At 41.7% G+C, this 22,006-nt stretch overlaps 1 protein-coding gene across 8 annotated transcripts in view; it reads right to left on the bottom strand.

Moving 5' to 3' along the window:
* Positions 1–236: 236 nt before the first annotated feature.
* TBC1D1 (TBC1 domain family member 1) overlaps positions 237–22,006 on the bottom strand; it is a 311,597-nt gene continuing 289,827 nt past the window's right edge. For all 8 annotated transcript variants that reach the window (XM_077477646.1, XM_077477649.1, XM_077477648.1 and 5 more), the window contains 3 exons: positions 10,320–10,489; positions 8,256–8,429; positions 237–5,695 (listed from right to left, as the gene is read on the bottom strand). In XM_077477646.1, the coding sequence (XP_077333772.1) occupies positions 5,507–5,695; positions 8,256–8,429; positions 10,320–10,489 (533 nt within the window). In that variant the 3' untranslated portion in view covers positions 237–5,506. The remainder of the gene's footprint in view (positions 5,696–8,255; positions 8,430–10,319; positions 10,490–22,006) is intronic.

The raw sequence follows: 22,006 nt of genomic DNA on the forward strand, positions 1-22,006 counted from the left end.
AAACACCCGGATGAACAGAGCACCAGTGTGAAAAGTCCCTAACAGTAGAAAACGGAGTGGGAAGGCTCCAAAGTCCCCTCACATCACATGGCTGCCTGCTTTTGGTGTCCATTAATTTGTACAGTGCCGAAAAATTACCCCAGTGACAGGCATAGAAAGACATGTAATGGGAAGGATATATACTCTCATTTAGAAACTTCCATAAAATGTAAAAAAATAAAAAAAATAACAGTTCATAAAATTATTTTGTTTTTTAATGACTTAGCATGGTACATTTTAGAGTTCTTTACAATATCCATGTCAAAAGACATAAAACAGCAGTTTATGGATGTAAATATGAATGAACACAAGAAATGCAGAAAACACTAAATTACATCAGTGGTGATAAATATGTACATTCTTTTTATACAGAAAAGGTTTCTCACTTTTAAAAGAATAACACTGCCTGCTTGAAATATGTAAGAGGAACCAGCCCTATATAACCTGCTGGAAATGGTTCTAAATCCGTACTATGACACATTAGAAATACTGTATATTTAAGGGCACATAAACTGAAGACTCCCAGCCAAAACAACCAGCCTTGTTTGAGTAAGATGGTGAAAGGGGTAGCACTTGTATAATCCTGAACTTTTTCCTGGAACTCAAGTCACTTGTCATAATGTTCATATGAAAATTGTTTTATGTAAAAATGAAACATTTTATCCGATTCCAGCCCTCCCTGTAAACTGCGTAATAGCCCAGAAGGATTTCCACCAACCAGTTACTCACTTCAACTGAAACCTGGAGCTGTGATTCAAGATACATGGCCAACTGCTGGTAACATTTTGTATTCTGCCAACTGGCTATCCTGATACTCTGTGTGCTCCTTTATATCTGAATGGTAAACAGAGGTGAGGTTGAAAAAAGGCCAAGCACCATCAATGAAAAACAGTGATTTACTCAAACACGGTCCTGTGAGGATCCATAAAACGTGCATAAATTTAATTAAGGGGTTAAACAACTTTGGGATAATTTTTATATACTTTTCAAATACGGTTTGTATGTGCAGGTATGTATTCAGTTTTAAAAGAAGATCCAGTTGTCACCTACCTAAATCAGACTCCCAAAGCTACATGTTTAGGTATAAAATACAGTGGAACCAAAACAATGAACCCAAGAAAAAGAATTCAGGTGCAATTGTTATGCAATATTTTCAAGTGCAAAAAAGGTTTTACATATGTAAGTGAAATCTGTGAAAAAATTATCTTTGGTTTTAAGAAAAAAAACAATGTTACAGGTTGATGCGTACTTTTAAGCGTATAATAAACATCCAGTGCCAACCAATCAGAATTTATCTTTAGCTGGTTCGTCTACAGTCAAGTACAAAAAAAAATAAAAAATCAGGTGCTACAGGTTTGTGCACTTTGCAATTCGTTATCAGTCAATGCGTTGTTGAAAAAGCCAGCAAGACTACTGTGGTACTTTAGTTCATTGTGAGCTGAGTTTATTTACAACCAGCGTGCCTCAAACCTAGTAGAATGCAATGCCTATATAAATCAGGACACTAGCAACAGCTATTAAATACATGAAATGTACTTATATTAAAACCAGAAAATGGAAATCTGATTGTAGCATAAGAACAACTTTAAAAAGGTACGTTTAGGAGATATTTCCCGTACCTATAGGTAAAAATCAACAAAAGGGAGTTTACTCACGCTTTAATTGCATAGAGGAGTGACTCAAGAAGCACAGGCAGTGATACATCATCAATCTTTGATTTTGGCAGGTGACAGACTAATCTGTAAGCATGCACTTCGTACTTGCACATTTATCTCTTCAGTGCTACCCAGAGTACCCATGTTTCAGCACTGGCTAGGATGCCAGCTGAACTGGTTAATATTTTAGATTTTTTATTTCATTATTAAGCCCAACTCTAGTGGAAAAAAATAAAATACCCCTGCAATGCTCCCCCCCCCCAACTGCAAGGGTTAAAGTGGTTGTAAACCCTTACAAACCACTTTGACCTACAGGTAAGCCTAGATTAAGGCTTACCTGTAGGTCCAGGTCCAAGCAATATCTCCTAAACCTATATGGTTTAGGAGATATTTGCCCGAAAACGGGCACCGCTGTCTATGGCGCATGCGGCGTAGACAGCGGCGCGCTGGCGCACTGAGCGCGGCATTTCCAAGAATGGAGCTGCCGCGCGTGTCAACTCCCGTGCGCATGCGCGGGAGTGACGTCATCGCGGCTTCGCCGAATGACAGCGGCGGAGCTGCGCGACCCCACCAACAAGATGGATGCGGCGGACTTCAGGGGACAGCGGCGACTTCGCTGGCTCCTGTGTCAGGTAAGTGACACATAATGGGCTACTATGCGATGCATAGTAGTCCATTATGCTTTGCCTTTGCAGGGAACGAAAGAGGAAGTAAACTCAGCAGGGTTTACTTCCTCTTTAAGTCTAGGAGAGAGATGAAAAGGCTCCATCACCTACCTTACACCCCACTCCAGCACTCTCCTCCTTTGCCCAAAGCCTAGGTTGGTAGAATCTCGCCATCATCAATACTTGTCAATACAGGGACATTAACCGGAGTGCGATCAGGCAGTTGGGGACCAGTCACAGCACTATCTACTTCTTTATGCTCTATGACTAAACAATCATCTAACCTTTGCAGTTACAGGGGGGTCTCCACAGCAAGGGTGGTTTTTTTAAGAGACGGTCTTTAAATACAACAGGGCTGAAAAACGATATAACTTTAGCCTGTTCTATTATCTCAGCTTCAACCTTATGTAAATCTCTGGGGGCACAGATCTTTTAATTTGTCCAAATGTTTGTGTTTTATGTCACACTCCAAGTAATAACCTGTGACTTGTATAACTACAAGCCACAATGTCAAAGGCTGCAAAAAGTTCTTAAAAACACTAAGTCAGTAGAAAACCCAGAACCCACATAGTTCTAACATTTTAAGATAATTTCCAGGCACACAAAGCCCCTTTTATGAAGTTATGGAGTTACAATGTTTCCTTGGAACACCACACGATGATACTAGCTCTTTGGGACAAAGTTCCTCAACTCAATAATAAAAAAATATTTTACTTTTTAGAGGGAACCTGTGATACCAGAAAGGTCCATGATGATTTGTTTTTAAAAGTACCTTTACTCCACAATCCCTGACCTGGAACAAGCATGCAGCAGTGAAGTCTGAAGTCCTATCCTGTGTACTTGTTGCACTTCACTGATTTAGTAGAAATATTCAGAGTCAGCACGACAGCCCCAGAGCATGCATCTTTAAAAACAATATGAAATGGTTCACTGGGAATCTGAGAAATGGTCCAAACCATTCCTTCTTCTAGAGACAATTCCCCAAATATAAAATATCTCTGGAACCCAGATAAAGCTAGCAGCTATAGTGCCGTTTGTCAATGTTATGTTCTCTCTGTAGACCACATGCAACCTGCTCTATGGCTGCACAGTAGCAGCCACCCTGGGTTCTCAGAGCCTTTACTCATGCCTACTGCATTTAATGAGAAAAGGCCCAGACTCTAGAAAACCAATACAATAGCTATAAATCTCCAAGGTAATCAAAGGTGAATTTACTCCCAATAAAAACCAGAACATTTTTTTTGCCGCGAGTTTCTAAATATTAATAGCCATAGTGGCCAATATATCTATTTCCTACTGATACTGGCTGCCTTAAAGTTACCAACAGTGCTCAAAATGCATAAAAGTGAAGGAAATTTTAATCAGATTACATTTTAGAACGAATATCTTTAACACAATGTCAAAACCAATATTGCTAATTTTATGAATCTTAAAAAGAACCAGCCAGGACAGCTATTTGTTAATATCAAGTTTCCCATCCAGCTTTGAAAACTGCCATTGTTCAGCTCACAGAGGTAATGCTTGCATAGCCATGACTTCATATGTAAGGTTTAAAACGTGTTATGTCCTCGACCTAACTGACAGTGAGACATGGGAGACATGGGAGCTTTTAGCACTAGATGGCAACCTTAGAGAAAGGCATCTGACATAGGCGCTGATGCTTGTCAAAGTCACCATTACAAAAATTGTGAATGAACCTGTGTCCAGATAAATCATGGCGATCACCAAGAACAAAATGTTTGCATCTGCTTCCAGAGACAGCTTTACCTTACCAAGCAACCAACATTCATCTCTGAAAGTGACAAATGATCCTAAAAGGAGAATAGGAATTTAAACTGGAACAATATTAAAGCAATTCATAAAAATAATCTTTTATGGATGATGGAGTCCCCAAATATTTCTATATTAGGTCAAAAGCACAGCAGCCATTAAAAGGTTTAAAAATACATTGTATTTGTAAAAAAACTATTAATATATAGTTATAAATATGTAGTTCAATAAAAAATAAAATGCAAATACTCGGACCTCACATTGTTTTGCTCCACTTTAGCGCTGCAATAATCTGCACATTTATCAGGGAAGCTATACATAAAATACATGGCAATGAAAGATGATGCATTGTTTTGTTACCAACAAAAGGACATTCAGTCTTTCATACATCCTTCAGCTTAAACAGCAAGTTTACACATGAACAAAATAATCAGTAGTTGCTGCATAATATTTCCTTACCTAAATACTTTAAAAAATATATATAAAGGTGAATTAAAAATAAAAGTGTAAAAAATTAAAACACTTTGATAAATGAGGTGCATAAGGTGAGGAAATCTTACTGAGGAGGCAGCAGCCTATCAGGTCACAGTAACAATGACATCATAGAAGCTTTAAAAAAAAAAAAGATGCAAAGAGAGAAGGTGCAGTCAATCAACTACCCTTTGTTACTTTGCCAACTAATCATTAAAAGGAAACCTGGACATGGCAAAATAAATAGGCTGAAACTGGTGACCTTTCCTGAAAATTCAAATGATCTGGCCATCACATTCAGTAGTTTTAATACCTTCTGAGTCTGAAAAAATATGCAGACCATCAGTTATGATTTTACGCAGTCGAATTGTACAAGGACAGTGGTTCAAGATATTAAAACCTGAGACAGCCAAACTACTAGCATTTTCAGATGTCAAAAAGTACAATTACCATATTATATGCCAGTACAAGTTTCCTTTGTATACTGTGTAGCACATCACTCTACTTTGCATTTATGTTGTTATTTCAAAAGACTATATATGATATCACTTGATTCTGGTGACTTGGTAGGTTGAATATATTTTTAAGTCTACAAAATGGCTTCCTTTACAGAAGTACACCTCAAATATTTGCTTCTTTTTTTCTAAACCATTATGGACTATTTTTTTCTCTCTCGATATAATCCTCTTCCAAGTGTTAGGCCATCTTTAGAAATATATTTTAAAGCAATATGGAAGTTGCCACTTGTAGGAATGAAGGTAAAGGCTGCAAATAGTGTGAACATTGACATTCTCTTTCCTGAGACACAAGATGCTCCACTCTATAAAGAAGTTGAATGCAAAGTGAATAGAAGGGACACGGCCCAAAAACTGCTGGTATCACTCTCATTCACTACTAGCAATGTTCTCAGGCCTTCTGCTCGAACTGAACACCGTTCTCCTGGTAGACCATGATCTGTTTTTTCAGTTCTTCTATTGTTGTTAACATGGCTGATCTCTCCAGTTCCAACGTGCAAAGCGCCTGCTTTAATTTGGCCTCATTGCCTTGAAGATTGTCAACTGTGGATTCCAGACTTTGGATTCTTCCTTTAGATACCTAGAGAGCAGAAGAAAAAACACACAGGTGTCATGGCATTTTGCAGGTCTAAGAATGGTGTTCAGAACATTTTGTTTGTATGTATTATAACTAAAAATGATTGGATCGGATAAATTAAAATGCGACTCCAGCGAGAAAATTTGCAGGTACCCGTGTACTCATATCATGTTAAAAAAAATAAAAAATAAAAGAAGTCCACCTTTGGGAACATGTGTTCAGCTTTTTTTAGGGTGTTACATATTCCAACTGTTGCAGCGGCTCGCCTGTCTCCCTGTGACAGCAATATAGGGTGAAGCTCCCCATACAAGCTGGCACTTTTTAAGTGACAGCACACACAGCCGCATCAATCATTCACAGAGTTCTGAACTGCAAGTACCGACATCCTTTGTGGCTGCCGGCTTGTAGTGCTCCATCAACTACCAGAGTGCTTTATGAGCACTCCGGTAATTCATTGAATGTTCCTGTCAGTGTGAAACTGCCTGGACATAAGATGTACAGGCACACAGCTCACACAGTCTACAGGAGACCTGCATGGCACCAGCATTCTACTGATCGCTGGTGCAATGCTTTCCAAGCTCAAAATAGTAAATGCACATTACCCTTTTAAGTCTTAGCGTACAAATGTGATATAATTTTAATCAGAAGTCTTTGTTGATTATAATTTGTGGTAATTATGTGCAAAAAACATTTCAGGAAAATATACAGGAAAGTGCAAAAGTTTCAAAACGTAATGTGTGCAACCAAGACATAACCAAAATCAAAGGAAGGGAAAAAAATGCTCTAGGATGCAAGTGGTAGGAATAAGAATGTCTGGGGACCCGATGATGGTTAAGAGTTAAGGTATTACTGAATTTTAAGTTGTAGTAGGTTATTGCAAAATCAGCAAACTAAATTGTCCAAGCAATCTAGGGTGGACAGATTAGGATGAGGAAACCTAAAGACATATACCTCCCAAGATAATTCTGGAAAGGCCTAGGCAGTTTCTGATTTAAGTCACAATGTAGAATGGTTCTCCACAATCTATTGCATTTCATATATGTCGTGGGGCTACCCATGGGGTGGTGGACTGTTCAGACATTTTTTTGCTCTGATTTTTTTTTGTTCTGTTACACAAGACCTCCAGTATAAAATTCAGATCTTTAACTTTTTTTTTTTCTAAATTGCTTCAGACCGGACCATTTTGCTGGCTTAAGACCAAACCAATTTTTGCGATTCGGCACTGTGTCGCTTTAACTGAGAATTGCGCGGTCGTGCGACATGGCTCCCAAACAAAATTAACGTTTTTTTTTTTACCACAAATAGAGCTTTCTTTTGGTGGTATTTGATCACCTCTGCGGTTTTTATTTTTTGTGCTATAAACAAAAATAGAGCGACAATTTTGAAAAAAAACAAACGTATTATTTTTTAATTTTTGTTATAATAAATATCCCCCAAAAATATATAAAAAAACATTTTTTTTCCCCACTTCAGTTTAGGCCGATACGTATTCTTCTACATATTTTTGGTATATATATAAAAAAAAAAAAATTGCAATAAGCGATTATTGATTGGTTTGCGCAAAAGTTATAACGTTTACAAAATAGGTGATAGTTTTATGACATTTTTATTAATATATATATATTTTTTTTTACTAGTAATGGCGGCGATCATCGATTTTTATTGTGACTGCGACATTATGGCAGACACATCGGACATTTTTGGGACCAGTCATTTATACAGCAATCACTGCTATACAAATGCAGGGATTCCTGTGTAAATGACACTGGCAGTGAAGGGGTTAACCAGAGGGTGGCAGTGTAGGGGGTTAAGTATTCCTAGGGGCGTGTTACTAACTGTGAGGGGGTTGGGCTTTGTTTTAGTGAACACTGATCTCTGCTCCAATCACATGGAGCAGAGATCAGCATCACTTGTTGCTGGGCAGAACGGGGAGATGCTGTTTACAACGGCATCTCCTCGTTCAGCCACCCCGTGAGATGATTGCGGGTATGCCTGCGGCGATCGAGTCCACGGACTCACGGGGTTCCCGTCCAGCACGCGAGCGCACTGCCAGCGGCGCGCACACGATGGCAGGGCGGCATTTAAAACTGGACGTACCTGTACGCCAATATGCCTGCCCGTGCCATTCTGCCGACGTACATCGGCGTGCGCCGGTCGGGAAGTGGTTAAACAGGAAAGAAGTATAGGAATGAATATGGTTTATTGTGTTTAAAAAAAGTAAACAAGCCTAAAAGCCACATTTTGAATGATAGAAAAAAAAAAAAAAAAAAACACATACAACTTCTTGGACCTTAAAATTAAGAAGAAAGCTATACAAGATATAAGGCGATCTACCATCATTAATCGTTATGTTTCCCAAATGTTTTTATATTGATTTACATTCTCAAACACCCTTTGAGCTGTACGTCACATAATACAGGACAGTCCTTCATTTTCAGTAATGTAAACATTTATGTAAAAAAAAAAAAAAAAAGTAAATGGAATACCACCAATACAGACTCAGCAGAAAGCGAGCAAATATGCTTTGTAAACTGTTAATTTGTATCTTTCCATATGTACATACCTGCAACTCCTCCAGAAGGTCAAAGTTTTGTTTGCGCAAGCCATTATTTGCCTTTTCTAACTTATTTATTCTCTGATTGTCACTGAGCGGTGATGAGTCTATTAGTTCATCTTGCAGAACATGATACTCCACCTCATAGTCTTGCAGCTGCTTTGAAATGTTCATTTCAAACACCTACAGATAAAACAAGATACGGTTATTGATGGTATAAGATGCAAGAATACAAAGATTTTTTTACGACGTGTCAGCTGACCTGGCTGTGCCACCCACTAGCGGTATATGTACTGTTAGGCCTCATGCACACTGGTTTCCTGTAAATGCTCTTTATCCTGGCAGGAGAATATCAGCGTTATAAACTCACCTAAGCTGCATTATATCAAATCAGTTTAGGCGAGTTTATCAGAGCTTAGAAGTGTTTGGAGTTTCAGTGCTAAACGCGTCCAGAGTTTGTGAGTTTAACAGCGTTCAGCTTTTTTTGTGGTCCAAATTCCCTTTCCTGCAAATGGTTTTAGGGCGTTCAGATGATTTCTAAACTCCCCTGCTACTAAATTGCTAAAAATGTCCACATATGCATGGACACATAGGATAACAGAGGGGAGTTCAAGGGAATAATTAAAAAAAAAAAAAAAAAAACTGAGTTTAACAAGGGTTTTACACAGAGCGGCCCCGTCTCTCCTTTTCTGGGGTCCCCTGACAGTGCTCTCAGCCCTTGCTCTTCATTGGGTGCCTCCACTGAGAACTGCTTTACATGGGAGCACCTGTGCGGGCGCTCCCGAGTCCTGCTGCTGCGTCTATTGACACAGACAGCAGAACTCTGCCCTGCCGCCCGGTGTCACTGGATTTTAATTGACAACAGCGGGAGCCAATGGCTCCTTCTGCTATTAATCTATCCAATGAGGACAAGAGACAGAGGCTGGAGCTCCGAAGCTCATTCTCGTCACTTGGGTTCAGGTAAGAAGGGGGGGGGGGGCGGCTCTTAGGGGGCAGCTGAATCACAGGTTTTCCCCCTTAATGCATAGAATGTATTAAGGTGAAAAACCATGAGACTTTACAACTCCTTTAAGTCCTAATAGCTGTCTGCCACATCACTGGTTTATCACTATAATTTAACTCTGACAGGTTTATGGCTCTGCTAGAATCTGTTCGAGAGGAGAGCAGCTATTCCCCCCTTTTCTGCACACTTACAGAAGCCTTTGAATATGGTGAATGAGCTACTGATTAGGCAGGAGGAGAAAATGGGTGGGCATAGTAGCTGTACGCACTCTACATGTGAAGGGGCGGACATCAGCTGAGTTTAGCCTCAGAGCTCCAGAAGCTATGCCGCTCGAGCACAAAACACGTCAGATATAAATAATAAACATCTCCTTGGACTTAACTCACAGTGCTTTAAATTCCTAGAATACAGCTTTAAAATTAAAGTGGCTCTAAAGCCTAAACATTTTTTACCTTAATGCATTCCCGAGAAAAGGAGGTTATGTGCCGCTCTGTGCAATTCCATTGCACAGAGCAGGCAAGTTTGAAGATGTTTGATTATAAAGGAATTTTTTTTTTTTTTTTTAAATAACACTCTAATTGACTTGAAAAGGGAAGTCTTTGGAAATACAATCAGCATAGACCGAATGGACAGGAGATTAACATGTACAGGAAGGGGATGCTACTACTCACTACTACACTGTTTGCAACCATGAAATTGGTTAATATTCTGCGATAATAAAATCTGACAAGTAAAGTACATTAAAATATATTCCCATGAGACTTCACCATAACAATTACTTTCCTGTAATCAATTTAAAATTCCATAAGAAAAAGAAAGCTTGTATGACCCCAACGACCTGCTTTAGGCACGATACATCATGAAGAACGCGTCAGTCATTGTTATCCACATGTGCCTTCGATTGCATAATATTACAAACAATAGCTCAGCAGAATACAAGGAAATTTGTTAGATAATTTTGCATACTTGTGAATAAAGAATTTTCTGAAGCTGCGGGAATTGGATACAATCCAGTGACACTTTCCTTTAGGGTGCTCTACCACCTTGTCAACAGCAGAAAACTACATCACCTGGTTTATTGTCTTCTCCATCTGAACCAAGCCCAGGTTCGGAAGAGTGTTCTTTATGAATTCTACTATGGATTCAAGGTTTTCTTGCTGTAATATTAGGGGTTTATGACTCCCCAGCAAACTTAGAGCTACTTTAAATATAACTTCTGATCCCTGGAGGAAAATCAGATCTAAGAGAAGAACAGAGGGTATAAAAAGTTAGGAGTACAGTCATGCCAGATACATTGCAATAATGTGAAACAAAAATAATTAACAACAGTAGATCTAAATAACAACCTTCCTGTACAACTTGGGCATCTCCATCCTTCTAGTGCCATTTGTGCCCTCACTTGCTGTCAAGAAAGTAGTGATAGGAAATCTGGCCAATAGGGACACACAAAACAAAGTCACCTGGGGGATGGTTGTGCTGGTGACAACTGCATCCCTCTTTTTTATTTTAGTTTTTATTTGGGTGTTAAAGGGACAGGAAGCAAAATAAACATTTCCTTGGCGGGGTCATTGAGAGAGACAGGATCAGGAGCTGTGGTGACAAAACGGGCAGAAGGTGAGGAAGAGGTGCTGAGCACAGATCTGGAGAATATATTTGGCATTGCAGGCACCTGGTAGAGGATTGAATGGATCGTGCAATTGCTTCACACACCTTTTTAGAGATGCAAAGGTTTGTGTATGCCAAATTCAGGCATATAGTAAAGCAATATTAAAGCCTTTTTTTTGTTTAAACAAACAAGTTATACTTACCTGCTCTGTGTAATGGTTTTGTACAGAGCAGCCCAGATCCTCCTCTTCTTGGGTCCCACACCTTGTCCTCCTTTCTGCCCCCACAGCAAACTGGTTGCGCACCCAAGCTGGCGCACTACTGAGCTGCGGCTCTGTGTGTCCAAGTGGACCTGCGGCTTGGCCCCTGCCCCCTCAGTCTCCTTATTGGCTCACTTGTTGATAGCAGCAGGAACCAATGGCAAGGCTCTCATGGACATCGCTGGATTGAGAGGGGGCTCAGGTACGTATTGGGGGGGCTGCTACTCACAGAAGTTTTTTACCTCCATGCATATGCATGAAGGTAAAAAGCCCTGTGCCTTTTTAACCACTGGCTAAGTCCATCCAAAAAAAAAAAAAAAAAAAGTGTAATTGTCATTTTTTTTATTTTTATTTGTTTTACAGGAACCTGCAAAAGCATTGCACCCACCAGCGGGCTTCTGCACTCTCTTTCTCCAGCTCCCTGCTCGTACCAAGGTATGGGCTTTCAGTTGGAGAGCTGGAGAACATGTCAATGGACTACCAGTATGGTGATATCCCGCACTCTCGTTCCATAGTGAACTATACATCCGCTGGCTCCTGTGGCAATTGGGACTTGTAGTTTGCCATTCATAGATCTCCATGAATGAAAAGTGCCTGTGTGGTGGAGCCCTGCACAGCTTTTCCAGTTTCAAAAGTGACAGCTTCTGTGAAGGAAAAAGAACCACTGCATACTGTCATGGGAGGGCATTCACTTGGTATCCTGTTACACCCTAAATAAGGGTCCTTTTACACCTATGCGCTTTTGACCCACTAAAAGGCACATTTCCAGTGTGACAAAAGCGCATCAAAAATATTTCCCTTTAAATTCTATGTGACTTTTCACACGGCTGCGCTGCAGTTTGAAAAAGTCCTCCATGCAGCCTCTTTGGTGTGCTTTTTAAGAGGTCAATGGGAAAGGTACCAAAAACACACACAGGGTGTGTATTTAGGTGTGTTTTTGGGGGTCACATGGAACAAAGATGCTGGTTGTTAAGGAGCAGGCATCCAGAGCCTCTAGTCTGGCCAACCCCTCGCCTCACATTCTTGGAGCCCATACTCCAGGCTGACCCACCGTCTGTCTTTCTGGCTCCCCCCCTCCAGTGGAAAAAACACTCCTGCACACGAGCAGCTAGAGCAGTGATGGCGAACCTTGGCATCCCATATGTTTTGGAACTACATTTCCCATGATGCTCATGGACTTTGCAGTGTAGTTGAGAATCATAGGAAATGTAGTTGTAAAACATCAGGGGTGCCAAGGTTCGCCATCACTGAGCTAAAGCATGCTGACCACCAATTAGGTATAGGCGGCATTTCTGTGCACGATAAGAATGATAGCGGCAATTCCATCGATTGATCGTTCTTATAGGCGAGGAGAGGGGACATCCACCCCCCCACCCCCCGCCATCTGGTGCTTCTCTGGGCTTTTCTCGTGCCATCAGAGGCCCGGAGAAAGAATCGGCCAGCGCCGGATGATGACGACAGAAATTTCCGGTGATCAGATGTTCACCAGTCATCTCTACCGTCGGAGGCCTGGGCGTTATGACGTTATGACGTCACGCCCCGGGTTCCCAGAAGTAAACAAAGCCGCAATTGTGGCTGTCAGCATGAGATCGGTGAATTTTATTTTCGGTGAATTTTATTTTCACAATCTCAAGCTTTCCAGCCTGGAGGAGAGATGTGGGGTCTTATTGACCCCGCATCTCTCCATAAAGAGGACCTGTCACAATAGATTCCTATTACAAGGGATGTTTACATCCCTTATAATAGGAATAAAAGTCATTAAAAAAAAAAAAAAAAAAAAAAAAAAAAGTGAAATTTTTTTTTTAAGTAAAACAATAAAAAAACAAATTAAAATGCCCCTGTCACCGGTAGCTTGCATTCAGAAGTGCACATGCAAGTCCCACCCACATATGTAAACATTGTTCAAACCACACGTGAGGTATTACCGCGTTCGTTAGAGGGTGTGCAACAATCCTAGCACTAGACTGCCTCTGTAACTCTAAACTGGTAACCTGTAAAAAAAATTTAAAGCATCACCTATGGAGATTTTTAAGTACTGAAGTTTGGCGCCATTCCATGAGCGTGCGCAATTTTAAAGAGTGACAGGTTAGGTATCCATTTACTTGGCATAACATCATCCATCATTATACAAAAAAACTGGGCTAACTTTACTGTTTTGAAACTGTTTGTTTTCCTCCCAAAAAAAAAAGGCAGTTGAAAAACGATTGCGCAAATACCGTGCAAAATAAAAAGTTGCAATGACCGCCAATTCCCTAGGTTGTCTGCTAAAAAAACTATATATATATATATATATATATATATATATATATATATATATATATATATATATTTGGGGGTTCTGAGTAATTTTCTAGCAAAAAAAAAAAAAAGATTTTTGCATGTAGGAGAGAAGAGCCAGAATAGGCCCAGTATTGAAGTGGTTAAAAATGCATAGTGCGTTTTATAAGCGCTGCTATGTCAAAACAGCTATGGTTTAGTGTAAAAAAGGCCCCAAGGGACAAACAAGTAAAGTGTAAAATAAGGAGTTGGCCTTAAGGGAATTCTGTAGTGTCTACATCAGGGGTAGGCAACCTTTTGTGCACAGCGTGCCGAAAAATGTTTTCAAAGAAATCAAACCTGCCGATATTATAACAAAATAATGCCAACTTCACACACTCAATCAGGAAAAGGATTTTTTATAAAGTAAATGCTGTAAAAAAACTTAAGTAATAGAGAGTAATTAACATCCTGCACTCTCACCTCTCAGATCAGCCCCAATTCCTGCACCTTGACACCCAAGATCACGCCCCCCCTGCAAATCTGTTTCACCACTGTAACCTCCCTGCTCATCTCCCCCACCACTGCTACCCTGCTCATCTGCCCCACCACGGTGCTACCCTGCTCATCTGCCTCACCACGGTGCTACCCTGCTCATCTGCCCCACCACGGTGCTACCCTGCTCATCTGCCCCACCACGGTGCTACCCTGCTCATCTGCCCCACCACGGTGCTACCCTGCTCATCTGCCCCACCACGGTGCTACCCTGCTCATCTGCCCCACCACGGTGCTACCCTGCTCATCTGCCCCACCACGGTGCTACCCTGCTCATCTGCCCCACCACGGTGCTACCCTGCTCATCTGCCCCACCACGGTGCTACCCTGCTCATCTGCCCCACCACGGTGCTACCCTGCTCATCTGCCCCACCACGGTGCTACCCTGCCCATCTGCCCCACCACGGTGCTACCCTGCCCATCTGCCCCACCACGGTGCTACCCTGCTCATCTGCCCCACCACGGTGCTACCCTGCTCATCTGCCCCACCACGGTGCTACCCTGCTCATCTGCCCCACCACGGTGCTACCCTGCTCATCTGCCCCACCACGGTGCTACCCTGCTCATCTGCCCCACCACGGTGCTACCCTGCTCATCTGCCCCACCACTGTGCTACCCTGCTCATCTGCCCCACCACTGTGCTACCCTGCTCATCTGCCCCACCACTGTGCTACCCTGCTCATCTGCCCCACCACTGTGCTACCCTGCTCATCTGCCCCACCACTGTGCTACCCTGCTTATCTGCCCCACCACTGTGCTACCCTGCTCATCTGCCCCACCACTGTGCTACCCTGCTCATCTGCCCCACCACTGTGCTACCCTACACATCTGCCCCACCACTGTGCTACCCTACACATCTGCCCCACCACTGTGCTACCCTACACATCTGCCCCACCAATTTACCCCCTTTCTCATCTGACCCCACCACTGTAACCCCCTGCCCATCTGATCCCACCACTGTAAGCCCCTGTACATCTGATCCCACCACTGTAACCTCCTGATTTTCTGCCCACCAATACACCTCCTTTCACATCTGCCCCACTGCTCTATCCCCGCTTTCTGACCCACCACTAACCCCCTTCTCATCTGGCCCAACACTGAACCCCTCTTCTCCTCTGTCCCATCACTGTACCACCCTGCTCCTCTGTCCCACAGCTGAACCCCCTTCTCATCTACCCCACCGCTGTACCTTCCTGCTCTCCTGTCCCACCTCTGAACCCCTCCTGCTCATTTTCCCCACCACTGTACCCTCATCCGCTCCACCTCGGTATTCTCTTCTCATTTATGATATGCGTGACATGCAGAGGGGTGAAAGGAAGCAGAGATGAGACACGTCTACCTGTCCTGGCACACTCATCCTGCTGATCAACCTGTTGTATCCAGCCCACGTGCTTGTATGGGATGTCACATACCAGCATCTGGAATGGATGCGCAATGATGAGCTCAGGTCAGGGGCATTTTCTGAAAGCAGTGGGCCTGTGTGCAGGATCATAAGTTGGGCACCTGAAGCTGAGGAAAAGTGTGGCGCTCTGCATCGCAGCAAAACTTGGGTGTGATTTTCAATGCACTGAATACTGCCTTGTGACAAAAAGGGACACAGAGTGCAGGGGTCCAGTAGTAAGTGACGCAAAGGTTCAGGAATAATTTCAAAGTTCCCAGAAGCTCAACACCAAGTCCACAAACTGTCACCTGATTGTGGTTCTTACTCACAGTAAAATCCCTTCTTTCTGAGATTGGTAGTGGCAACCAAGCGAGTCATATTCCTCCAGATGGTGGGCAGGGCTAGCAGGACTGTGATTGGCTTTAGCAGTGGCCAATGATAGTTCTCCTCCTGGAAACAGGGAGCGCTACAGCAAAGTGAGAGAACTAAACAATGTTTCCTATCTTTTACAATGTGTGGGGGCGCAGTGTCTCCCCCTCAGTACAGGTGCGGAACTCTGAAATTGGAATGCATTAGTGTGTCGCTGACACTTCTGCGCGCTGCTCTGCTGATGGGGAGGGAGTCAAGGGCCGGTCTTCTGGCAGATAGCGTCCTGCCATCATATAGCATCCGCCCCGTACTGCGCATGCGCAGTACGGGGCAGAAGAAGCTTCGGAAAATTTCCGAAGCTGAACCGCGCCTGCGCTGTGAGTGTAGGTGGTAGCCCCACCATCCAAGCGGACATAGGGTTGTGAAAATTAGAGGGCCCCTCGCGGGCGAGCTTCGCTCGCCGCGCTTCAGGCTCGGCCTCGCTGCGCTCGGCTCTTTTTTATTCCTACTCTATGTCCACTTGGATGGTGGGGCTAGAACCTGAACTCACGGCACAGGCGCCGTTCATCCTCTGCTATTTTCGGAATCTGTGTTGCTGTGTACTGCGCATGTGTAGTACACAGCGGACACTATCTGATGGGGGACCTTATATGATGGGACACCAGCAAAAAAGCCTTCATGTGCTGCTTGCGGCACCAGTGCCGGGGGCTGCCTACCCCTGCTCTACATACTTGGTGGAAATGGTCTGTGTATATTTAGTGGTTTAACTAAAATATTTTTTTAATAGAGATTTCAAGACTAGAAATTCACTGTCTGCTTAGGACCAGAATTTCCAATATCCCCCCAAACACTAACATTCATAGCAATTTGTTGGATAGTCATATAAATGAGAGGGGGAGTTTGGGACTTTAAACGAGGCACAATGAATGTACCTCCATCCCCGATTCAGGTAAATAATAAAAAAATGTGGATAGTCAGGTATATCATATTATTGGGAATTATTTATTGGACTAAATATGGCGTCTTTTTCATAAGAAAAATTGACAAGTTATTGTGATAAAAAAAAATAAAAAAAATAGGAGGAAACGATGATGCAGTCAATATTCTTACAGCTTTCCTTATAGCATTCCTGAACTCTGCATGACCTCTTTGGGCTCCAGGGGTTGGTCGGCATCATGGCTACACATACAACTCAACACAGATCTGCCCTTTCACAAGCAAAACATTAGTCACAGCTCAACTGTCCCTTCTCACACTCCACAATCCAGTTCTATTAGTTAGAGAAAATATAAGTGGTTTCAGCTTGCTGTCACAGCGGGACAAGTTGTAGAATAGGTGCCCCCCCCCCCCCTCTGTAATGGAGCCAGGGTGTGCCTCTGAGCCGGTCACACAATCAGGTACAGTACACGTGAGGTCAGATGGCAAATATGTCGAATGTCATCCAATGAAAGGAATTATGTAACACTATACAATAGAATCAGAACCACAAACAATGTTATAACTTCTGTTCCTATTAAAGAAAAACTCCAAACTAAAAGAGAAGCAGATCATGGTTTTAAAGCGGTTCTTAAAGTAGAAGTTTTTTTTATCTGAATGCATTCAGATAAAAAAAAACAAAAAAAACCTGTGTGCAGCAGCCCTCCTAAAACTTGCCTTAGCCCATCTCAATCTAACGATGTGCATGAGAGACTCGGCTGTCCGGGACTCTCCCTCCTGATTGGCTGAGGCACACAGTGAGCGCCACTGGCTCCCGCTGCTGTCAAAGTGAGAAAGCCAATGAGGATATAGAGGGGGTGGGGCAAAGCTGTGGCTTTGTGTCGAAATGGACACAGAGCAGCGGCTCAGCTCAGGTGCCCCCATAGCAAGCTGCTTGGTGGGGTCACTTAGCAGGTGGGAGGGGCCAGGAGCATCATTGAGGGACCCGAGAAGAGAAGGATCTGGGCTGTTCTGTGCAAAACCAACTGCACAGAGCAGGCAAGTATGACATGTTTGTTATTTAAAAAATAAAAATAAAAAAAACCCAAACACACACAAGACTTTAGTATCACTTTAAAAGGGGTAATAAAGGAGTAGGGAGTGTTAAATCTGCGTTGGGCTTCCATCTGACAATTTGTACAGATCGGTCTCTCTGCACTATCCATGGTGACAGGCGGTGGAATAAACCTTTACAACTCAGAGGGATTAGGGAGTCTTATAAAATTGCTATGGGGTTACATGGCCCCTTTATAAACAGAGGTTTCGAGAGCTTCTGAATTTGATAAAACACACACATACAATATTACACCATGTTTAATGGAGCACAAAGAAAATTCTTCACATCAGCTCCACCACATTTATACACACTCCAGAACACTCTAGAATCCTAGAAAACCTAAGCAGACAGAAAACTCATGCAGAAACATATAACCTTGCACTGAGACTAGCATCGTCACCCTGAAAAAAGTGAGGCGAAATGTAAAATGTTGGCGGTGTCCCCAAAATAAGAGGCGAGAGGAAATTATCTAATGGTGACACTTGTTCCGGGGACAACTACTGTCTAAGAGAGCCATTCTCTTCAACTTTGGGAGCAGCTGGAAATGAACACAGCAGGGCTGGATAGGAAGGGAGGAGGCAGCTAAATTGACTATAGACGAGACAGGCATGTCATTCATGGGCACTGCATCCTGAATCTTTATTCAAAGCAAAGCATAGCTTAGCTACGCTAACTGCCCACACCAGTACAGAGCAGATTCCGTGCTTTGTGTGCTCAATAAGGAAAACCAGTACATCATTAAAACAGACATATACTGGGAATTTTATTTTTGGGGTAACATATACTTTAAAGGCAGGCCATAGATGGTGCAAATTACTTTCCTACAACCTGTGAAATTTGCACGACCCCCCCATTAACACAGACCGGGTTGACAGGGGAATCTCTCCTGCCAAGCAACTGTCTTTTCCCAGCAGTGGGGGGGGGGTGACAGAGTCGTCTTGCCAGAAGACATTGATTATCCCTAGCAGCTAAAGCAGCTATAATTGCAAACTAATCCGACAGGCTGGTTGTATTCAAGTTGATCGATTGATCAACTTATAAACTCAGCCTGCCAATTAATGGTTCAGCAGGATTGGTTTGTGTATGGCCGGGCTAAGAATTACTGACTTGCCGGGGATGGATCTCCATTAGTGGCACCATCATAGATACAGACCTCTGTATCTGCCTCGTTTAAACTTGCAGGGGTAGGGGGGGTTTAAAAACATGCAGCCGAGAAGCTTTTTACCACCCATCAACCTCTTAAGCTGAAGGACAGAGGTATAAATGTGCTGCTTTGCACTGCAGTAGGGTAAAATTTATCGCCACTGCAACGTTTGGCGGGCAGTACCACCCACCAAAACTGATGACACTGATAAAAAACTGGTGAAATGAATGAATGTGGATGCATGTGTGAAAGGGTCCCAAATGCATTTGTGCTGGCTTGACTATTGCATGTGAAACATTAACTGAAACAGAAAGTGATGCTAATGGCTCTATGTACTGGCACTCTATGAAAATAAGAGATTATAAATGATTGTTCTATTCATCTTTGCATATTTTTTTCCAGATGCTTGTACTACATAGTTTCTATGAGAAGGGAGGGTGTGTGTGTCTGTATATGTACAAGGGCAGAAACAAACTGTATATGTAATGAATACCTCCTCTGACAAATGCCACAGCTCTTTTAAAAAGGGAAGCAAGTCGCCACCAATCAAAAAAACATAACGCCGAAGATAATATCCTTTCTTTGAGTTGTTTTCCCCTCTACAGCATTCAGAATTCACCAGGGAGGAAACACAAGGGATAGTTTGTTGCAGCAGCCAACAAAATCAGCATCTTCTGTGGACAGAGGATATAACAAACCCTCCCAGAGCCCAGACTTTTCCATTCACTCCAGCCCTGCACAGTCCTAATCTCTTAACCTGCCACTAAATTCTGCTAACATACCGCCTGCTGGAAAAAAGAAGAGGCCAGGCACAGCCAAAAGCTATTAATTACTAGCAGTGGCCAAATCAGTTAAAATGTTAACTTATTCCCAAAAATAAGATTTGCCAATGCACAGAAACATGTGTTTCATTTTAAAGAGAGAGACTACTTTCCTTCTAGTGGAAAGACCTTGTGCGTGTCACAGCATTAAATTTGTTGGTATTTTTCAAAATCATCACCATGTATAAAGATTTCCATTTCCACAAAAGGAAAAAATAAAAAAAGGATCTAAACCTAAACAGAAAAAAGTAAAATCCCGAAATAATTTAAATTTATGTAACCATTCCATTCAAAAACATTTTCAGCAAGCACAGACAATTACCTGTTGATTTTGACAGAAATGGGGTTATCCTTTAAAGGACATATAAGCAGCTAGGGCAAAGCACAGAATCATTTTAGGGAATAATATTAGTCATATTCCCACTGCCTTTTCAAAAAATGTTTGTTTTTAAAAAAAAAGAAAAAGTTGCTAGATGTCCATAGAAAAACACTACTAATTAGCCTGATCAGCTGCTCACCTATTTTTGTGCCTACACCGATCAATATCCACTATGGTCAAAATGTAAATCTAGTTTAGAAAGGGTACAAGGTCAGTGCCATCAGACACAGCAACCATTTCCATTCAAATCTGCACTGGGAAATGACAGCTAGAGAATAAAGCTCAATTTAGAGGTTTAGAAGTTTACCCAACATTGCCGAATGCTACAGATTCAAGCAAATCGAGAAACCCGACAAACGCGTGCAATGCACACAGTGGCAGCGCTTTTACCAGCAAAAAATTGGGTTAAAACAGGCGGTAAGAAAGTGCGACATTGCTTCCTCACGATCAGTGGCGTCTAAAGCACAATTCGAGCGTGGATCAGGCTTCTGAGGAAAGTGAGGTTTAGGCGCATGTTTAAATGTACCCTAAAATGTACCTGCAATTGGTTACCATTATCAGTGCTGATAATAAGCATTTGCACGAGTATCAGTACTCGTACAAATGCTTCGAAACCTGAAAACTATTTTTTAGCTCGATTCCCCCCACTGACAGCGGGATTCCCCCCACTGACAGCTAGAACGTAAAAGAAAAAAAGCTGTCAATTATCGGTTGTGATGGAGCGGGGCTATCGCTTCCTTACAAACCAATGACTCATTCAGCTGTCAGTGGGATTCCCCTGTTGACAGTTGAAGTGTAAACCGAAGTACCGACAATTGGAGCGGTCAAAAATAAATAAATAAAAAAAGCAGCCAGACAATGTTTATCAACAAAATTGCTCAGTCGAAAGATAAAAAGAAACATGGTTTCTTTTCGTATCTTAGTTTTTCTTCATCTACAGATCAAAGGGATGAACTTCAATCTGCAGATGAAGTCAGTTTAAAGCAACCTGTGAAGTAAAAAAAAATAATGTGTATATATATATATATATATATATATATATATATATATATATATATATATATATATATATATATATATTTTAATTAAAGGTTTCTCTGTTTAACCCCTTAATTTACTCTAATCAGCCTTAATTACCTCCTTATTCTTCTCCATTTAATTATTTTCCTGCTGATTTTTTTTTGTTTACTTCTATTTTATAAACCATTAAAAAAAAATTTTGTTTGCTTTGTTAATATTTTTACACCTTTAACATATATTTACACGTTTCACATAAATAACTCTACGATGTTTGCACCATTGCTGACAGCTAAAGTATAAACAAAATAGTTGAAGTAGGTATCAGCGAGTACAAAAAAAAAAAAAAATAAGTATCGGTACTCGTGAAAAAAAAAAAAAAAATATGGTATCGATGCATCCCTAGTTACAATATAAACAGTCTCAAAAATATGCTGATAATTAACGCCAATAGTCAAACGTTTTCTGGTTCTAAGCTTCAAAAGCTGTTACTAGTCAAGACAGAGGAAAGGACAGGACTGTATGTGACCTATATGGAGGTTAGGAGGGAGAGGCAGCAGAGGCGGCATATGAAACTACAAGGTAAACAACAAAAATGCCAAGCATTTTAAAAGATCTGAAAACAGCCTTGGGTGGGTTAGAGAAAGAAGGATAGACAAATGAACAGATGTATAGACAGACACATCATTGTGAATGAAGCTGTACAAGAAAGGTGACCGTATTAGTGCAAACAATAGTAATCTGTTGTTCACATCTATAATGCTCTAGGAACCTTATAAAGTAATGGTAAACTAATCACAGAACATTCAATTTTGTTCCAACTTAAAAAATAATATATAAAAAAAACAAAAAAAAACAAAAAAAAAAACTTAATAAAATAAACAAAAAAAAACACACACGGTGGGGGGGGGGGGGGGGTGGGGTTTAGGGGGGGAAAG

Source organism: Lithobates pipiens, unplaced genomic scaffold, assembly GCF_037356315.1.
Source record: "Lithobates pipiens isolate NorthernLeopardFrog02 unplaced genomic scaffold, aLitPip1_a1.2 Scaffold_13, whole genome shotgun sequence".
Classification (NCBI taxonomy): Eukaryota; Metazoa; Chordata; class Amphibia; order Anura; family Ranidae; genus Lithobates; species Lithobates pipiens.